This window comes from Ceratina calcarata, unplaced genomic scaffold (genome assembly GCF_001652005.2).
Source record: "Ceratina calcarata isolate Rehan_Ccalc_2016 unplaced genomic scaffold, ASM165200v1 scaffold351.2, whole genome shotgun sequence".
Classification (NCBI taxonomy): Eukaryota; Metazoa; Arthropoda; class Insecta; order Hymenoptera; family Apidae; genus Ceratina; species Ceratina calcarata.
In genome coordinates this window covers 977,205-996,258 of record NW_017158043.1, presented here as the reverse complement: position 1 = coordinate 996,258, position 19,054 = coordinate 977,205, and the positions used below count along the sequence as shown (strand labels likewise).

The 19,054-nt window shown below is 44.8% G+C and overlaps 1 protein-coding gene across 6 annotated transcripts in view; it reads right to left on the bottom strand.

Moving 5' to 3' along the window:
• Nucleotides 1-19,054, bottom strand: part of LOC108625439 (nascent polypeptide-associated complex subunit alpha, muscle-specific form) — a 224,591-nt gene that overhangs the window by 50,456 nt on the left and 155,081 nt on the right. For all 6 annotated transcript variants that reach the window (XM_026813959.1, XM_026813958.1, XM_026813956.1 and 3 more), the window contains 4 exons: nt 6,126-6,361; nt 4,644-4,870; nt 3,301-3,602; nt 2,716-2,993 (listed from right to left, as the gene is read on the bottom strand). In XM_026813959.1, the coding sequence (XP_026669760.1) occupies nt 2,716-2,993; nt 3,301-3,602; nt 4,644-4,870; nt 6,126-6,361 (1,043 nt within the window). The remainder of the gene's footprint in view (nt 1-2,715; nt 2,994-3,300; nt 3,603-4,643; nt 4,871-6,125; nt 6,362-19,054) is intronic.

The following is a 19,054-nucleotide window of genomic DNA, read 5'->3' as shown; positions in this document are numbered from 1 at the left end:
TACTCCTTTTATAAGATAATCTGAACTCGGCGACGAGCAGCGACGCGGCTCGCTATTTACGAACTGGCGAATCCTTGTAAATCGTACGTTCGTGCTCGCCGCTATCTGACTATTCGTCACGAGAGCCAGGTGCCCGCCTCCGTCGTCGATCACCCGGCTGAACTTTGCCTACGTATTTTCGACGAACTAAACCGCCGCGCGCGTACCGACATACGTACACACTGCTCCGCGATCTATCATGCGCCCTTTTTTCACCGCGGATTTATGATGTGATAAATTGCCCGGTTCGATATGTTCGCGGTGATTATCGCTACGCGGTTTTGTGTTCCTCGCCGCGGGAATTTTATACCGGCTCGATGGCCGCGATGATTTATTCACCGCCTCGGCTCGGAAATTTTGTGAGAAAGCTGGATTCCACCTTTCCTGGTATCATTGCGCCACGCTAAACGAGTCTACTTCGTGTCGTTCTTATGACGAGAGAACCGCACGATGCAAAAGTGTTAAATCATTAAAGGAGTCTAAACACCGCAGACGCATCGACGGTTCTCTGCTCGTTCCGAATCTGAACGGCCGATCGAAATACCCGAAGCCCTTTTTCGCCGAGCGCCCATGAATATGCATGACGACGTGGGTGCCCCCGCAAAAATTTACGAAGCTGACAGGCCGACGTCTCGAGAGTCGAGGCCCGTGGGTATGTGTTTAATCGGGCCTGACAGTCCCCGCGGAGGAACCACGTTACGCCGAATCGTGTTTTCAGAACGTCACGGAGGAGCCGCGTGAGAGGTTTCTCGTCCTCGCTGGAATATCGAGCGTGTTATCGAAGGGGCGCCGGGGCGCGCGCTGGGTAAACACGCGGCGAGGATTCTCTGAATAGGCGTATCGACGTTTTCGGCTTCGACGTCGAAAAACGCGCGCGCGTGTTTTTATTGAAAATAAAACCGAGCGCTGGACGATCTATCGGAATGGTAGTAGGTGTATCATTTATGGATTATCATCTCTCGACGTTCTTTCATATTTCAGAGACGAGTGTTTTATAGAAGATACGAATCTAGGTAGGATGAAAAAGTGTACAAAATTTCAGGGCCAAGAAGAAGTCGTTCGTGGCACGAATGAAGAGATATTTGAAGGATCAGCATACGAAAAAGTAGTCGAAACGGACTTCGTTACTGTACCTCTACCGCGAGTGTCTCACCGACTCACCAGTGAATCCCGCGGTGTACGGAAGGTCGTGAAAAAAATGCAAATCGTTAGGAATAATTTAGAATGGCCAGAACGAATCCTCGACATCTGACGGTTCCAGTGACGGGTTAATAACTTCGTCCAGAGAAAGCAGAGTCGAAGAAACAAATTCGTGACATCATACGCTGGCGCGAGAATGGATATACCCGGCTCATGCTAACGAGCTGGTAACGCTTAATTGTCCAAGATTAATTCCTCGTACCGCTTTCAGATCCATAATTATACCGTCGGGTTCGAGCGCTAATTAGAAAATAATCCATCGTGTCTCTGACGATGATCGAGCACGATGCGAGGCCCGGATGGATATCGCACTTATGCGATTAAGATCGGGCACTGGCAAAAAAACGATATTTCGACTGGCCGAGACAGCGGAGAATTTGTTACAGTGAAATAACGAGAGAACAAAGTTTTCTTTGTGGATTCATGGAATGAATATTAAAACGCGAGAGCAGAGATCGTACGAGGAAGTACTCGAACGTCTGAGGAACGTTAAGGCTTTCTTGGGAATAAATAATTCCATGTATAAAACTACAGCTTCTCGTCTTTGTAACTTCGACTTCACCCTTTCACTTCGTTCTCCGATCATCCAACCGTATGAACTGAGCGCACCTTTCGAGAAAATGCGACTTTTCCCGTTAGGTCGAAATCCCGAAAGGTGAAAAGACAATAATAAAAACGAATAAGGCGGCAAACGATTACGAATAACATCACGTTCGCTAAGGAATTTTCGCCCGGGGATAAAAGCAGACAGAGACAGAGAGACATGGAGAGAGAGAGAGAGAGAGAGAGAGAGAGAAAAGGGGGAGAAAGTGCGGAGCATCGAAGGAACCCAGAGAGAGGGGTGCAGGGTCGTTTCTAGCTTCGAGGGGTCATTACAGAGCTCTCCTAACCAGTGAACGCCATCAGACTGTCCGGATTGACTGATGTCAGGTCATTCGGAGCTTCCTAAGCCTACTCCGGTTGCCTCATCGACCCGACGCGCGGCTCGGCAACGTGGAAGCCGAGACGAGTGCCTCTTTCGAACGATGTTGCGCGACGGATATCTCGATACGCCTCATTAAGCCAACGACTTTCCAAAGCAATTAAAACTGCCACGTCCCGACTTATATTCTAGTTCCGATATCGTGTTAGCGTCTCGCCTCGGCGTATATTCTTACCGCGACTTTTTGCCAATTTCTGTTCACGTCTCGTAAATCGAAGCTGACGCGACGAAATTGTTCCTCGAGAAATCGAGAAATAATTAAAACTACCCGTACAACGATATCTGACGACTCTGCGTTTGTCCATGAAATGAAATATTGTAATTTCTGTGGAGAACCAAGCGCCCATGGCACTTGTTGCGAAACTCACAAACAATATGTGCCGCGTTCGTTCGCCGTAACTAAATGTTGCAATCGCGCTGTTCGCGAAGTTTGCTACCAGAGAAAGCAAACAGAACTTCGAGAGAATTAATAGTGCAAAGTTTGAATTACTCACCTGCGCGTACTCTGCACAGATGTCGATCGACGAGACGTAATTGACGACGTCCTCGATGGTCCATCGGTTGACCGCTTGTCCATCGCCGCAGGGCATGTGGCCGCACAAGGACGGGCACCTGACCGGGGGTGGCGTGGTGGGTCGAGGGGTCGGCTTAGGTTTCGGGGAGACGCTGCCGGGTCTCCGGGTCTCGGCCCTCGGCCGTTTCCGAGGTGCGAAACCTCCTGGACTCGACAGATCCAGGGGACTCGTCACCCCCGCATCTCTTTTGTTCGCACCTGATCGGCAAACGCAATTCTCTTGTACAAATCCATGTTTCACCGATTATTAAAAATACTATTTTTTTTAACTTTCTTTGATGGATCGAATCTACGCGCTATAGTATGTGAACTTGATTCGACACTTTTTTTCTTACTAAGGAGTCGTAATTAATAATGAAGTAAATAGCAATTCGATATTCATTGATTCAAGTCACGATATAATTTATGAAACGATGCATAGATAATAACTAGAAGTTGAGTTGACGACTCATTTCGCTGACAGGTTACATTTACTTAATAAATAAATTGAAAACATCAGAATTACCTTTGAGATACGTTTCGAGTTCAGCCGCGTTCTGCGCCGCGTTCGCAGTCCTGACCATGTGCAAGAGTGCCTGCGTCGACGACATATCTAACATCGGTGGGAAGACGGGGCTACCGAACAGGCTCTCCTGTTTCTGCTCCTTGGAGTCCTTATTAGAAAGGGGGGAGGTGGTCGGAACGGTGGAGGACTGCGGCGCACCCAAGGGTGCCATCAATCCGACGAACGGGGTGGCGGCTGTTTTGAACGCGGGAAACCTCGGATCTAAACCCGGGGGGTAGCCGTTTCTCGGCGAACTGAAGTAACTGTAAATCCAAATTAGAAGTCATTTAATAATAACCGTGGATTTTTGTTGAAGTTAGATGGGTTACAAATTTTTATACATAGTATATACATATTTTAATCCACCTCAAAAAGTTCATGTTACTCATACAATCATACAGTTTATTACTTTATTTAAAGTTGCCTCGTCTGACTCAAAGGGTTAAAGTACACGTTCATCTTCACGGTTTTATCTTTATATAAAATGTTACTATGTTCATTTAAAGATCATTATTAATTCCATTTAAGTTCACCCTTGCAACTTCACTAGATCCTAACACCCCGTATATTTATTTAATCGGTACGAAGAAGACACTTTCTCCTCTGCATGCGGAGCCGATGCGAGGTAAGTGAGCTGAGCAAGGGCCTGGGGCGTCCTCGTCACGCGGATCTTCGCTCGTTCGATCACAACGGCCCGACCCGTGGTAGTGCGACTGCCGGAAGCCGAGCCGAGCTAAAAGTCCATGCGTACACGCTCGCTAAGCCGCAACCGGTTACGGGCGACAATATTCCGAGGCGGACACTCGGAACGAGCATCAATATTTCAAGACATGTAACAGGACGATCAATATTTTTCTTCCCCCTTGGCGTCAGCTCGCAGCTTTGTCCCCGTCGCCTATTTCCATCGTTTTCACTTCTCCAAGTAAATGCACCTCGCGTACGTACGTACGTACGTACATGCACGTATTTGTATGTCTCCGTGCACGCGGAACAACCGGGAATCGCGTGAAGAATGTCAAGGCAAGCGTCGTGACTTTCAAGGTCTGCTCTTTAAATAATACCTGATGCTATTTGTATGCCGCACTTGCATCGGTTGATTGCTTTCAAAAACTGAGACGACCGGTACTACTGTATATATTCGAGTTAATTACGAGACTCTTGGTAATTAATGGGATCACGAGTTAGTTTCTTTCAGAGGACAGACGTTCGATAATTTAAGTATATGTATAATAATTTCAACGTAAATCCAGAAAAAAATTTATGCATGCATAATATTAATCGGGCAGTGGGGTGGGGTTACTCACTCATTAGGGTTGGCGTTGTTGTACTTGGCAGCAAGGCTTCTCATGAAATCACTATAATTTCGTCCCATCATCTGCTCCATGTGTTTGAGGTGATGGGGTGGTGGCGGGCCCTCGGGTCCACCCAAGGGTGTAGCATTTGGCGGCGTTCCCGGATGACTCGACGACGACGGCGTCACGCTCCTCGAAGACGTGGAATTATTGTCTGGCGTGAGACGTTCCGTTTTAACCTTTAACAAAAATATGAGACACACGTTCTTAGATGCTTCTTGAAAATTCAACCTTTTGAAATTATCGCAAAAGTGAAAAATACGAATGTTGACAGAGAACTTTCAGAGTAAACTATCGGAAGTAACGAGAACCGAGAGTCTATGCCGCGACCTTGGCCACTGAGAACGTTATTGCTGGCCAACTCGGGGAGGATCCGAGTAGGAAACATCAGCGGGCATTAATTCCCGGGAACAGATTGCATCTGAGATATGGTAATGAAGGCAACGCGTGGCGTAACAGTTGACTCCGCTTCGGCGGCGAGAACGCGACGTGACACTAAGAAGAACGAGACTCGATTGGCGTAGAATAGGGTCCTGGAGGAGAGTCCGAGAGGAGACCGTTCCGCGGCCACGGTAAATCTCTTTCTCGCCTCGAGACCTCTTCCTGACAAGGGGCCGAGGCTCGACGTAGACACGAGTCGAACGTTTACACGCCTCGAACGGCTCTAGGTATGCCGATCCACCCGTTCAGCTTTTTGCGAAACCAGGTGACGATCTCGTCCGATGATCCACTTGCCTCGCGACAAATTAACGACCGTTCGATGTCTCAACGAAATTTATATATTTCTATTATATTTTTTTAACATTAATCCAGTGCCACGTGCATCGATAAAAATTCTATACTAATTAATAATGAAACGTTCGTCCTATCCTGATAAGTCTTACAAGATATCCTGTCGACCTGATTGGCCTCTACAGATATCTTCATCGAATCGACGAAAGATAGTAGCAGAGGGATTTCCACGTGTCATTGAATGGTCATTCTTTCCGAACGATGACCATCGATATTTTCCGGCCACCGAACCCGTCCGTTCCCCCTTCTCTCCCTCTTTATTTATTTTTTTTCTCCAGCCTCTGCACGGCGTTTACAGAAGCGTCGAACGGCCACGGATGTCAGCGACATGACACTGCGGAATTGCTTGACGTCGCTGTCATAGAGCACCAGGGGACCCGTGCACACGTGTACACACAGACTGGTAAAACTTTTACGAGAGGCCTCCTTCAGCCCGTTCCAGCTATGCTCAAATACTCGAAGCATGGGTCTTTCGGTAGTTTGTCCGAAGGCAAATAGACAAAGCGTAAAAGTTTTGTTCAGTCGTTTTCCTGGTTGAGGTCAATTTTGTAGGAACAAGTGCGAAAACAGATATAAAGGTCTCGAGGGACCGACGTGTACAGGTATTTTTAATAAGAGCAGTTAAAACGACGAGTGACTCACTTGAGTGGTGTCGAGGCCATTCTGGTTTTGCCGCCTTCGACCTCTGGGTGGCCTCGGGGTGGCCGCACCCGACAGGTGGGCACCCTGGGGGCTTCCGCCCCTAGCGTCGACCGCTGTGTTCGCGGCCAGGGTGGCCCCGTCGTTGTTTTCCGTGTGTGAGCCTAAGTCAGTCGCCTCTCCACGATCGCCGCCACGTGGTCCAGAGCTCGCGGACACGTTTTCACCCGATACCTCACCTGTAACGTAAAAATCGACGAAACGTCTGTTATGGCTCGAAAATGCTCACACGTGTACAGACTTGAACCGTATAATGCAGGTGTATTTGTGCGTCACGAGAATGTTTCGTAGCATGCAATTTTATTGCGCTGCTCGTTTGGCCAACAGTGACGAATTTCTAGAGCAGCGAGTAAAGTAAACGAGGAAGCCTCTAAACCCGTCAGCCTGTACCCTAGAGTCGAACATCCGATCAGATAATCCATAAAATGTGAGGAGCGCGACCGTCGTTCCTCTCCCTTTCCCGACTTCAAAAGCACGGGGTTGCCTACTATTTTGCTTACGTTCGCGGCTCGTACTTTCCCGCGGCAGCTAATAAATCCATCGCACGTATTTCATTTCCCTACCACGGATACGTAATAGTGAATTGTATTACTAATTATCGTAGTACAATGTTCGCACAATATTCAATACGGTGTTTACGGTATTATTATATGAAACGTTGTATTAATGTTTCAATATGTAACGCGAAAGGGTGAACGGTGGTTTCGTAACGAGGCGGTAGCCGGGCCGTAAAGCTTCCTTAGCGTCGCGGCGTGAAAACGATGTCTTTCGACACGAGGAATCTCGATGAAATACGTTTAAGAGGGATAAAATCGTATAGGAAACGATTACGCGCGGGGCTAAAGATTTACGCCCAATAAATGAACCCGTCCCAGCGAGCATTATCTTCGCGGCCGATCAACGGGTGTGAGAAATACGCGAGTTTTCAGGATAGGGGCGAAAAGAACGGTGGAAGCCGAGGGGGAGAGGTCATCGACCGCATTAGCTACCAAAAATATCCGATAAATTCTTGGCATCGTTAAACGACCGGGAATTTTATAGCGGCTGTAACTCGTGCACACGGCCGAATTTGTTGGACGATAACATCTCTCGTGATCGCACCACGCGATCCGAGATCCCGGTGATCTCGGCCGGCCTCGCACCGGCCCTCGACCGCGTCGATGCACGCCGGGTATAAAAGTGTTGGATCGTTCACGAATTTGTTGCCCGCGTTAATTTACCGCCGGGTATCGAAGAGGCTGGCCACCGCCAAAGGGCTTCGGCGACTGTACGTTATGCTATTAATGTCAAAAGAATATTCTGTCCAGTCGATTTCATGCCGCGATGCAGTTTACGCGTGATTCTTTCTTTTCCGAGGAGAATAACTAATTTCACGATTATGTAACTTTCCAATTCCGATCCGCTCGACCGTTCGGGCTGTAAAACGAGATCAAGCGGCATTCAATTGCCGCGGATCGTTTACGATGAAGCGCGAAGATACACATTAAATCGGTTTTACAGCTTCCAAGGAACGGTGTACCTCGAAAATGGTAAAGTTCTAACGAGGGGGGAATAAAAAGAATGGAACGAGTATTCGGAGGAGAGAGCATCGCCCGTAAAAGTCATTTCTATGACAGTCATTATCCAATGACTTCATCGTTACCAACCGCTGTATTTACTGCCCATCAGAATTCTATTGGACATACACTTTTAACGAGGAACCTTATTTTTTATATTCATCAGCCAGAACGAATGACCTCGACTTGTCCGTTGGAAAGTGTTAAACGATTGTCACGGATATTTTTCAATCGCACGTTAATTTTTATACGCCAGCATAAAAAATTATTACGGGGAAAAATGCCACGAGAGATCCAATGGCACGTCGAATGACGCTGAGTTCAGATTCTCCGGTGACGTTGGCCAAGGAACGGATGATTTAAGGTCGTCTCGTGGAAAGCTAATCGAATTTCACTAATTTCCACCGCGTTCCGTCACGTACCGCCGCGGAGATACGATGGGACAGCGACGTTTTACGATCGCGGTAGCAGGACCGAGTCACGTACGACAAATATCATAACTCGCGTTCCGGAACCGAGCCAAAGTGGCACCGGACCATGTACGTACACACGCTGTTTGCCGATCGTTTCCTACATTTCGCGCGGTTGTTTGCGGACGAGTGAAAAATTTGTTTGTAGTTACGCTCGCCGGTGCTGTAAGTAAAACTTACGAGTCAGCGCGTGAATCGTTTCTAAATCACCACCGAGCCGTCGTTCATACGTTCGTCGTTTACCAGCGCGCGGAGTAATCTCGTAGAAAATAATTTACCGCTATAAATAACTTGAAAATTGCTTACGTCCATTCAATACTGTATGACGAGCTTCGCGCAACAACATCTGCGGCTCATCGAAAATGTTTCACTTATAACAAATAATGTTCGATCAGATTCTTGTTACACGAACGTGCGAGATTTTTTACGCCGAAGTTCATTCAATTTCTAGTTACAAATTTCAATCTCCTATTACGGTTCTATTAAACGTGGTTTTCATAAGCTACTTACAGTATTTTATTATTATCTCGTACTGCGACTATCTGTGACAGTTGGATTACGACCGGTACAGTGTTTGCTCTTAACAGTTCTATGCGTTTTGTGTCTAGAACCTCTGGCAAAAACTGACCACTCGGAGTTCAAACAAGCAGAGTTTTCATAGCTGAGTTCGAGGTGCGACGATACGCCATTGTTAGCTCGCGTTAGCACGTCGTCGCGATATTCCTCACTCGGAGCTGAGCATTGTCTCCGAGTTTGAGTATGCAACCACTTTCTGCCGGTTGCACGTGTTCTTTACTCTTTCGCAGCATGTCACATTTCAAGTATCAGCGTGATGGTTTAATCTCAAATGTATACAAACATTTTTTAAGGCTGTATTGATTGAAAATTTATCTATCGTTCTAATGTAATAATTAAAATTCTGCCGAATTACGACATGAGCGTACGTTATCTAATCACGTTGCAATGTTTATAAATAAGTTCAATTGATTGATGAACGTTTTATCGTCATAAGAAAATTTAGAGAATTGTGAGAACCAGAAAATAATCAATAGACGAGAGATCAGAATGACGACTAGTAAAATTGCATCGAACCCTTAAACTTTAAGACGTTCTATAAAAAACAGAGACACTCCGAATCGCGAGAGTATGAATGAAATACGAATGGCCAGGTTTTCGTGTAATTTCATTATCTCGCATACGAATCGACTTCTCGCGTTGGAAATAAACTCAGAAACATATTACGCCTGCACATCGAGATAGTCCATAGTAGAATACATAAAAATTACTCAACACGATTCTCGTGCATACATTATACGCTCGAACCGCACCCAATTCGCATTTGCATTCGCAATCTTCACTCCTGCATCTCCATTACGCAATCTTTTTTTATATATTTATATATATATGTTTAGTTACAAGGGATTTCTGTGACTTTTGAATCGGGACTGTCGGTCGAAGGATATTTTTTCTTCGAACGGAGAAAGATGGATGCGTCGAGTGGCAAGGTTCAAGAACATTTACCGAGCTCCAAAGTTCAAGCAACTCGAAAAAGATGACTCATTTATGTACACGCATTAATCCAAAGAAGTGATACGTAAGATCGTGAATACTTCATCGAGCAGTCATATCGATCGATTAATCAATAAATTATTACATGCTAATTCTTTAAATCGTACATGAAATCCGTTTGATAATAAAAGCGAATAGAATAAATGAGCAAATAAGAATATGGGACGATCATAAGATAAATGACTTGAATGATTTATAGTTTCACTAAAATATGTTTCACATCGATTTAATGAGGCGTCATTAATAAATTATAAGGATACTTATTTCAAAGTGTAGTTCATACTTCTGAGACATAAGGGGCTATACCAGTGTGACCACTCAAGATTTAGGGAACTGATTTTTGGGAACTTTCTTGAATGTGTTTAAACTTTAGGGATATATTTGTCTCTAAATGATTTAATATCTTTTAAGACTCTTCGTATTTGTAATAGAATCATCATGTTATCTGCATCGAATATGAGAGATGAAATACTATTGCTGTTGGGAAGTGAAATGCAATGCTGTGCATGACTGGGAGGGACCACCCCTGCATTAATCGAGCGTCGGGCGACAATAATTACCGAGCGTAACGACCTTTAAAGGCCGGTCTCGCGCACACGCGGAATACAAGGGAGGAGAACGAAAGAAACTATGCGTAGGAAGGAGAAAGACGGATCAGTGTCACGCAGCGTTTAACACGATCAATGCACGTCCCGCGTTCGAAATGGAGCATGCACGGATGCGTTGTAAATCTGGCCGTGAGCGTATGCACGCGACTGTCCGGGAGGGCCGCGGCTATTAAACCGGGTTATGCCCGTTTCAACTGGAAAATCATAAGCACCGCAAATACGCCGTTATTACCATAGACGCGCCACGAGCACGCCACTTACTTTGTAATCATGACTAATGCATAATGCAGTAGCCGGTGCCCTCGTGCGTGTGTCATTCCCCGCGTTGGGTGTGGGTGCGTGCGAGGTATACCGTAGTTCCAGTCAGAGTGGATCATCGATGCGCGAAACGCTTCCATCGAATTGATCGATGAACGTTGTAATTCTGTTGCTTATGTGGGACGTACGTACGGGTAGCTCGAGAGATTACAAATCCACTTCGCACGCACACAGACAAAATGTATCTCCAACTAAGAGCGACGATGCATGGAAAGCAGTAAAGACACGCTAAACGAACGTATAAATATTGGGAGGCTCGTATGATTACAGAAATTAATTCATTGTTTCTAACATCTTCATTCGCACGTGTGATTCTCGGTCGACTAATTTTTAATCTTCTACCGTTTGCATTGAACGATTTTCATACGACGTGATGCCCTGGATAGTCGACGAACTGCGTCGCGTAAAGAAACGAGACGATATTCTCCAAGCATTCCGTAACGTGTGTAATTTCACCTTTTTGGTCGCCGCGTAAGGTCGATCTCATCGCGGCAGTATTTCACACCGCGGGATCGCGTTCTGCAATGGTAGCGTCGCGACGCCGCCTCGTAGGATATTCGTCGCGTGTTCCTAATTCACGATAGTTCCTTCACCTGCGTTTAACGGGAATAATTATCTTGCCTCGTTCACAGGCTCGCTCCCGTTTAACCATGCAGAATTATTGATCCTCGTATAATCTATACGACGTTGTTATCGTTTCGTTCCTGTGTCGCTCCGTCTGTCGCAGTTCACGTTCACCAGATTCGTTATCGCGTGACGTTAAGTGAAATCGATGGAAAGAACGGCGAGTCTGCGAAATCGTTCTCAGCTTATCTTAGCGTTCGGACGCACGATCCCTCGCATAATGAGAACGCGTCATAAGTCGCGAGGCGTAACCTTGGTCGTGCCGGAGAACGGTCGAATCAGCTGTTTCAGGCAAGGCCTCCTACCGTCGTACACAATGGACTATCACGTGAATGGCGTGCGATTGTTAGCCGAGGCGAGCGGAGAAAATGCTCGGTGAAAGAGGTGGGAAAAACGATCGGATTTATTACGGTTCTCGTTGATTAACATCCCCCAATCGTCGACCCCGATATCGCGAGGCGTGTCTCAGACATCGACAGAATTCGTGTCGAAAGGCGAATCAGTAGTTCAGTTTTCTCTCAAATGATGTTCTCGTGCGACATTAAAACTTGTAGTATGTGAGGTGATCAACATGATCGAAAGGAAAAAGTGAAAACGCATCGCGGAGTGACGTCAATTAGATGATGAAGCGTTCGGTCCGCATGTTTCCAGAAAAGATTTATTTTCAACGATTAACCTCGGATCATGCAAATCGATGTAATAAGAAAAAAAAAACCAGTACCGATAGTTCCTGTTGTGGGCGTACGTTGATTACGCAGTCATCCGATTCTCGGAACTATTTTTCTGCCCGCTCCTTTATTCCTTTCTGTCACGAACGTTAATGCGATTTCTTCTGCCGTATGTAAGTTCAGGTTTTTTCATTTTCGCTGCGATCCTTAATTGCACATAAAAAGAGTGCAACTATTAATCACGTTTTTTTTATCAATGAGAATCCAATACGCGTGTCAATAATTCAAATAATAACCAAAATATTCTCATTTATGTTTTCATTCCACGTATGTTGATTCCGTCCGCTTATACCTGTCTGTCATAGAAAATGAAAAATTCATCTTATACATAGAATTACATAATCGGATAGTAAATTGGTTAATTGAATTTATCATTGTAAAGCATTTTGGAAGTGGGCATAAAGCTTTTATCAAAGGATATGCCCAGAGTCATTGAATATATCAAACAGGTGGTATAGCTTAATAGTTTTTGAGGCTATTCTAGTCATAATACTAACACTTCCAAATCTTGAATTATATCTATCAATATAAAAAACTTTGGAAGGTCGTAGACTTCGAGTAGGTGCATCGAACTTAATTTGAGTCAATGAGAATCAATACCATGATTAAGTATAATTAAGAAAAATACAAGTCCTTTTGAGGAAGCCCAATATTTTGAATGCTGTGTGGACTACATGAGTTATATGAGTATTAAATATTAGTTTGGAGTCAATATGTACCCCAAAATCTTTAATATTGGACAATACAGCAAGAGTAAGATCATTGAACGTATAATCATATAAGATTGGGTTTAAAGTGAGATGGAAGCGAATGACAGAACATTTACTGATGTTCAAGGTCATGTCATTCCCTGTACACGAACTTTCAAAACTTTTAAAGTCCTCTTGCAGCCTAGCAGCATCCAAGATGCTGGAGATACATAAAAAGATCTCAAGATCATCAGCAAAGTGCAAATACAATATTTGTCCCATTTACATGTGTATTTAACATCATCAATGAATAACAGAAACAGAAGCAGTTAATTTAAAGTCGATCAGTTTGCTCGTAAACTTTTTGCAAAAGGAATCTTTTTGTCCTCCGACGTCAGCGCCATGTTAATCGATCTCTTCCGCAGCTAGATTTTGCACAATTATGTTTAAAGAAATTATCGAGAATTTTGCCATATTATTATCGTTAATGGCACATTATCTAATCGAGAACGAATTTGAAAGTATAATCCAAAAGTTAACTGTGTGCACTCCTTACGGTTCAGTCCATGTATCCGAACGCCTTGAACTCTATTTCTATCAATCTCAGTTTTTCTACAGATTGTTTACCCTCTTGAGGCAGGGACAGTTTTATCGTTATTCAAACGAACCAGACTTATTTTTAATAACATTTACACGGTATTTGTTAGGAGTAAAGACGTGCGAAGTATATAATTCCTTTTCATCCTCGAATCGTTTTATATGCAAATAATTTCCATTTAACCGATGGGTTCAAATCAAGTGTCACATCGATTTCTTCACAGACAAACATATGATACTCTCGAGCAATACGAAGGCAAACATTGTGCAAAGGCTTTAAGAAGGTTTCACCGTTTGTTTCGCCGATGGCAAAGAGCGTACCGTGACCTTAGTCCCGTCGTACGCGGACGAAAAGGCAACGAAAAGAGTAACTCGCAGCAGCAGCAGCAGCAGCAGCAGCAGCAGCAGCAGCAGCGAGAGAAGATGCGTGCCTGCGTGACGTAGCTTTTGCAGGCCATCACGCATATGTTACCCTCCGCGAGGAGTCCAGCGTTTCACAATGCGATCCATGAGGTCATTCCACCTCCTTCGGCTACTTGTTCGTCTCTACCGTGGACGCTCGTGAACTTTGTTCCTACGTAGGTGTCCCCTCTTTCCACGTGGACAACGCGACCGGCTTTCTTCTAATCCTCTCCTCAGGGAAGGACGTGAACTCGTAAACGCTGGGCGTGAATCGCGTGTCATCCGTGGACATCGAATATGGGAAGCGAAATATATGCATTTATTTTAACAGGGAAAACAAAATATTTTTAGAAGTTTTGATTTTTGCGTTACGATCGTCGAACGTCTATCAAGCGTGTGCGTGTGCGATGTGGAACTCGGCACAACGTACGGATGGAAAAGACAAGAGGGTCGCGATTGAGCCAGCGAGTAAGACGAATCGATTACAGATCACCACGATCTCAGTTTTCCATTCTATTCTCTATTATTACAAATAAATTAATTTCTTGTTAAGAAACACACCCCTGGCACACAGGTAAGAGAATCGTGGAAAGATCACTGTATAACCAATACGAAATATGTATGTCCAATGACGCGATTAATAAATCGGAGTTTAGGATCGTTTACGAAATAAAATGACTCTGCCGCTACTTAAACTAAAAGTTGCACAGCGTTTTATCTAAAGATCTACGATACTGTCGTCGACGAACCTCGAATCGAGGAAATTGCACGACAATCGAGTACAAGGAGCGACTCCCACGACTCCGGTTGCCACGTTTCATGTTTCTCCGTTCAACTCGTTTGGTATTCCAGACTAGAGCGCGTTACATAACTGTTTTATCACGGTCAAAGTAAACGGTACCACCAAACGGCACAAAAATCTATATATTTAAAATATCAGCCGACTGGCTGACACATCGACGCTTCAGCTGGCCTCAGAACACGTTCCTTAGACGGACTATAGACTCTCTTAAGAAAATGAAAACGAGTGAGCTAACAATAAATCATTTTTGCATTGATATTAAATTTCATTTTGCATAAAATTGTACGAACAGAAAATATTCGTAGCAGTCGTTCGATGGACCCTTGGTCGTTCCACGGTGAGACCGTGCGTCTTGGAAAATCGCGACGAGCGTGGAGGCATTTAACATCGCGACAGGATCGCAGCGATTAGATATGCATCTAAACAGGTTAATAAACCACCCACACATCGGTTCACGGTTGGAACGTTTCCACACGCAATCGCGAGTACAGTCTTACACGTCCTGGCACCGTTCCTTTTTTTTTTGTTCCATACGCTCCGTCTCTTCCGCTCTCGCGCCGTCGCATCGTCTTTTCCGTTCTCGCGTCGCCCTGTTTCGCGCGTGCAACTACGACGACTATGCGAGATACGAACAAAGAACGCACGTGGCCTTCTCGTACGCTCGCGATTCTTTCACCTGTCGCGCTTCACCGATGCAACTTCAAATACTATAAATACTACGATTTTCCACATGTTTTGATACAGTATGATGAAATTATAACGCGTGAACTTATGACGATAGCTACTTCAATGTTCACAAAACATGAACAAAAATAAAATGAGAATTGTAATAATGATGTTTAACATAAAACTGAACTGTTACGAAATGGAACAAAGCAAGGTGGCTTCGTGCGCGAGAAACGATTAGGACCGAACAATCCGCTCTTCCCCTACCGGCTGTGGTGGAACAAGAGAAGCGATGAGGGGAAGGAGAGGAAGTCAGGTACGCGGGTCGAGCCGGGGTCACCCTCGGACCACGACGAGTCACCTGCGGTGTGACCGATGCGAGCAGCCGACCAACGCACTCGCTATCATCTCACCGAGTCCCTGGCCTTCTTCGTCATCCTGCTAATGCTGACCGCGCGTATAGTCCATCGCAAAACCTCCTTTCGTTTCTCCAATTTGTTTTCTAGACCCCGTGAACTATTGATAGTATAATCGTACTAATTATTGAAAAAGTAGTAGATAGATAAGATGCCAATTGTAATTTTGAATGGGCGTTATCCGTTTTCGTTCGATGAAAAATTGCAGTAGTATGTAAGAACTGTAATTGATGAATTTTAAATAAAATCTTCGTACTATTAATAATTCGTAGTTTTCATTTATGAATCACGTCTATTTTCAACGAGTGACTACCAACGGTTCACTGTTTCTTTCATTATGCAACAGTCACACCGTAATACGACTTCGGCTTATTAGCACTTATGAGAGCGAACCTCGAACTACAAAGTACGTACACACGAGGATTCATATACAATTTGTACCCTTTTGTGCCGAAGTTTTATCGCGTGCCAAATCAGTAATTCGTATCGTAATTTCTCCGCTAATGAAACGTCTGCGCATCTTTCTATACTTATCAGTCAATCACGACCGCATCAATTACCCGGTAACAGCGTGCGATTCGAAATAATCATCGAAACATAAAAATATCCGTCAGACTCGTTGCATAATTCATCGACTCCACGCGTCGATTTCACACCGCTGGTACCATTAATGTCCCTTCAATCATTACCATTTCCCAATAATTAAATTAGAAAATAATCCCGGTACCATTAATTATCGATGCCATTTATACACAGGACGATCGTCTCCTTTTTTTTTATTCATTGCAACCGATAGTTCCCACAATTAGTCGTATTACCAATCAAACCATATTGTACGACGTTCGTCGTGGCCGCTTGCGCCACGTATCGTGTGTCAATAATCACGCTGGCGACAAGAACGTGTTAACGAACGCAATCAGTGTATGAAATAGCATTGATCGACCCGGCGTTCCTCCTTGCTAATCAATTCCTGTTTCCCCTCCCACAGTCGGATCAAGTACGTGTTTCAATTAAAAAACAATAAGAAGACGTATTAATTGAAATTAAATCTTATCGTTCAACTTTTCATTGTGTTTAAAAATAAATCTCCATTCAATGGAATGACACGCGAAATTCGTCGAATCAGTTCTTTACTGTATCATGCAAATTGTATCGTGTTACGTCGTCGGTGGAGAACGGTTAGGTGACCCTGGTTGACTCCTGGTCGCGAACTCGCTCTTTTCTACAGCTGTATTTCACCGGTCGATCGGTTAACCGCGAGCATCTGACGTTTGATAGTAATTGATGCCGGTTTAACAGTAATTACCGGCGTAATATATTGGCCGCTTTTAGCGCGGCCATTCCAGCTCGCTTCTTCTGATCGCCACGCACTTGACTAATGGGTGTCTTTCTTGGCCGGGCTCGTTTCGAATCGAGCAACGGGGGCCTTTGATCCGAGCTTCTGCCACTCACGATTAGAACTGTTACGGGAACATCGTTCGAGAACGTTTGGGAATTCCACGACTAAAATACTCCGCCGTGGTTCCGTGCAACGCGTTACGCGATTCGAGGTAAATGGGTTGTAAGGGACTGTAAATGGAGGATAGTTTGTTTCGTGACGGGAGTTCTGGTCTAGACGCTCGAGATATTTTCTGTTCCTTATTACAGCGCTGGATGAACGGTGATTGATGCAGCTGAGGCAGATGCTCGGGCAAATCAGGTGATTGATCAGCGGCCTAGCGTTAATTGAACCTCCGTATTGTGAATTTAACAGAATAAATTTCTGGCATTAAGAGAACAGTAAGCTTAATAAATATGAACAGTCGGAAACGACTTCTACTTTGTTTTTGCTAAACACGTGGACACAGGCTTGGAAAAATGATTTTCATACACAACATTCTTAACTCCAAGTATAATGCTTATGTCTAGAGCTCCAAATTTCATATTAGGATCTTTGGGTATAAGAAATCGACATAGCGCCGTGCTCAGAATCAGGGAAGGGGTCGCGTAAAAAAGACCGTGACCGATATCGGCGATTACAGTTTCGCCGGGCGATATCGCTCGCCTGCTAATTAATCGCGGGCATGTCGCTGGAGAGTAGGTCCGAGAAGAGATGGTGGACACGTCGTACCGTGGTATGAACGGCGCCGTGCAACGGGCCACCCACGACAAGCCCTTACCGTATCGACAAGCGTAAATTAGCGGCCTAATCGTATCGCGCTGATCACTGAATGCGAAATTTCAAGCTGCTATCTGATCGTCGAACTATGCGTCAATCATTAATTTTGATAATTCGATTATATGTACACGAACTAGTCGCACGGCCTCTGTCTAAAAACAAAAACTCTATTTTATCTAAATCGAAATCGGATCTATAAAATTACTTTGACAATCGCGTTTGAGAATCATAAGAATGAAACTCAACTACTGATCTATAATTTTACGCGGCAAGTACGATAGAAAATAACGCATAAATCTTGGACCGTTTAACGCCGCCGCGATTAATCAATATCACGCAAGCATATAGCAATCATCGTATCACAATATAACACGTTCGGGCAATTAACGACACAACTCGAGTGAAACGCAGATTAGGCGAACGGTCGATCGCATTCTTTTGCGATATCCAACTGCTTACGTTTTCCTGCCTCCCCGGTTAACGGCAACGAGAATATCAAGGGCTGCGTTCCTTCGTCCAATGCTACACCGTCGACGTCGATGGCCGTGGCAAGGTTTGAAGGGTCAGGCATGCTGGGTCAGAGTTTATCCCAGCCAGGGCCATCAACGTCCGTGAGAACTTTTATTAACTCGTTACTGGTAATTGCGAAAAGTTTGTACAACACCGTTCAGTGCTGATCTTTATATTTTATACTGACATGCAATTCTGCTAACATCATCCGTTCATTTAATGAAATTCGTTAAATTTTCAATACTTAACATAATTTAGATCAATTTCTATTATACATTTTTTAATACTATGCTCAAGTATTTTTTCCCTCAATTTTCGTAGTCCAGCGACTGGACTGTGTACTTAATAGTCAGTGGACTAGGTTCTAGCCTGGAGAAGGATCGTCCTATGAAAATATCCAGGTTCAAGAAGAGAAACGTACGTTTCGAGTCATAGGCTGGCCTTTGGCCGGCCGGCTGCCTTTTAGGACGTTTTGCCAGTCGAAAAGGGAGAGGACGGTGTTTCCCTGTCCATCGGTAAATAGACGGGATGGACGGGAGTGGAAGGTTCATTAGCGAGGTATATCAGGACCCGGCATTCCTCGCCTGTCGACCTTTTGCCCCCCCTCCTCCTCCCCCTACCCCCCTGGATCCCGGGTTCAGGTCAGCCGAGCCAGCGGAAGGATTCGTGTAATTTTTCTACCGGGTGAATCGAAAGATGGCCCTCTTTCAACGGCAAGTTTAGTTACGCGCGTTGATTTATGCTTCGCGGTTTTCTGTT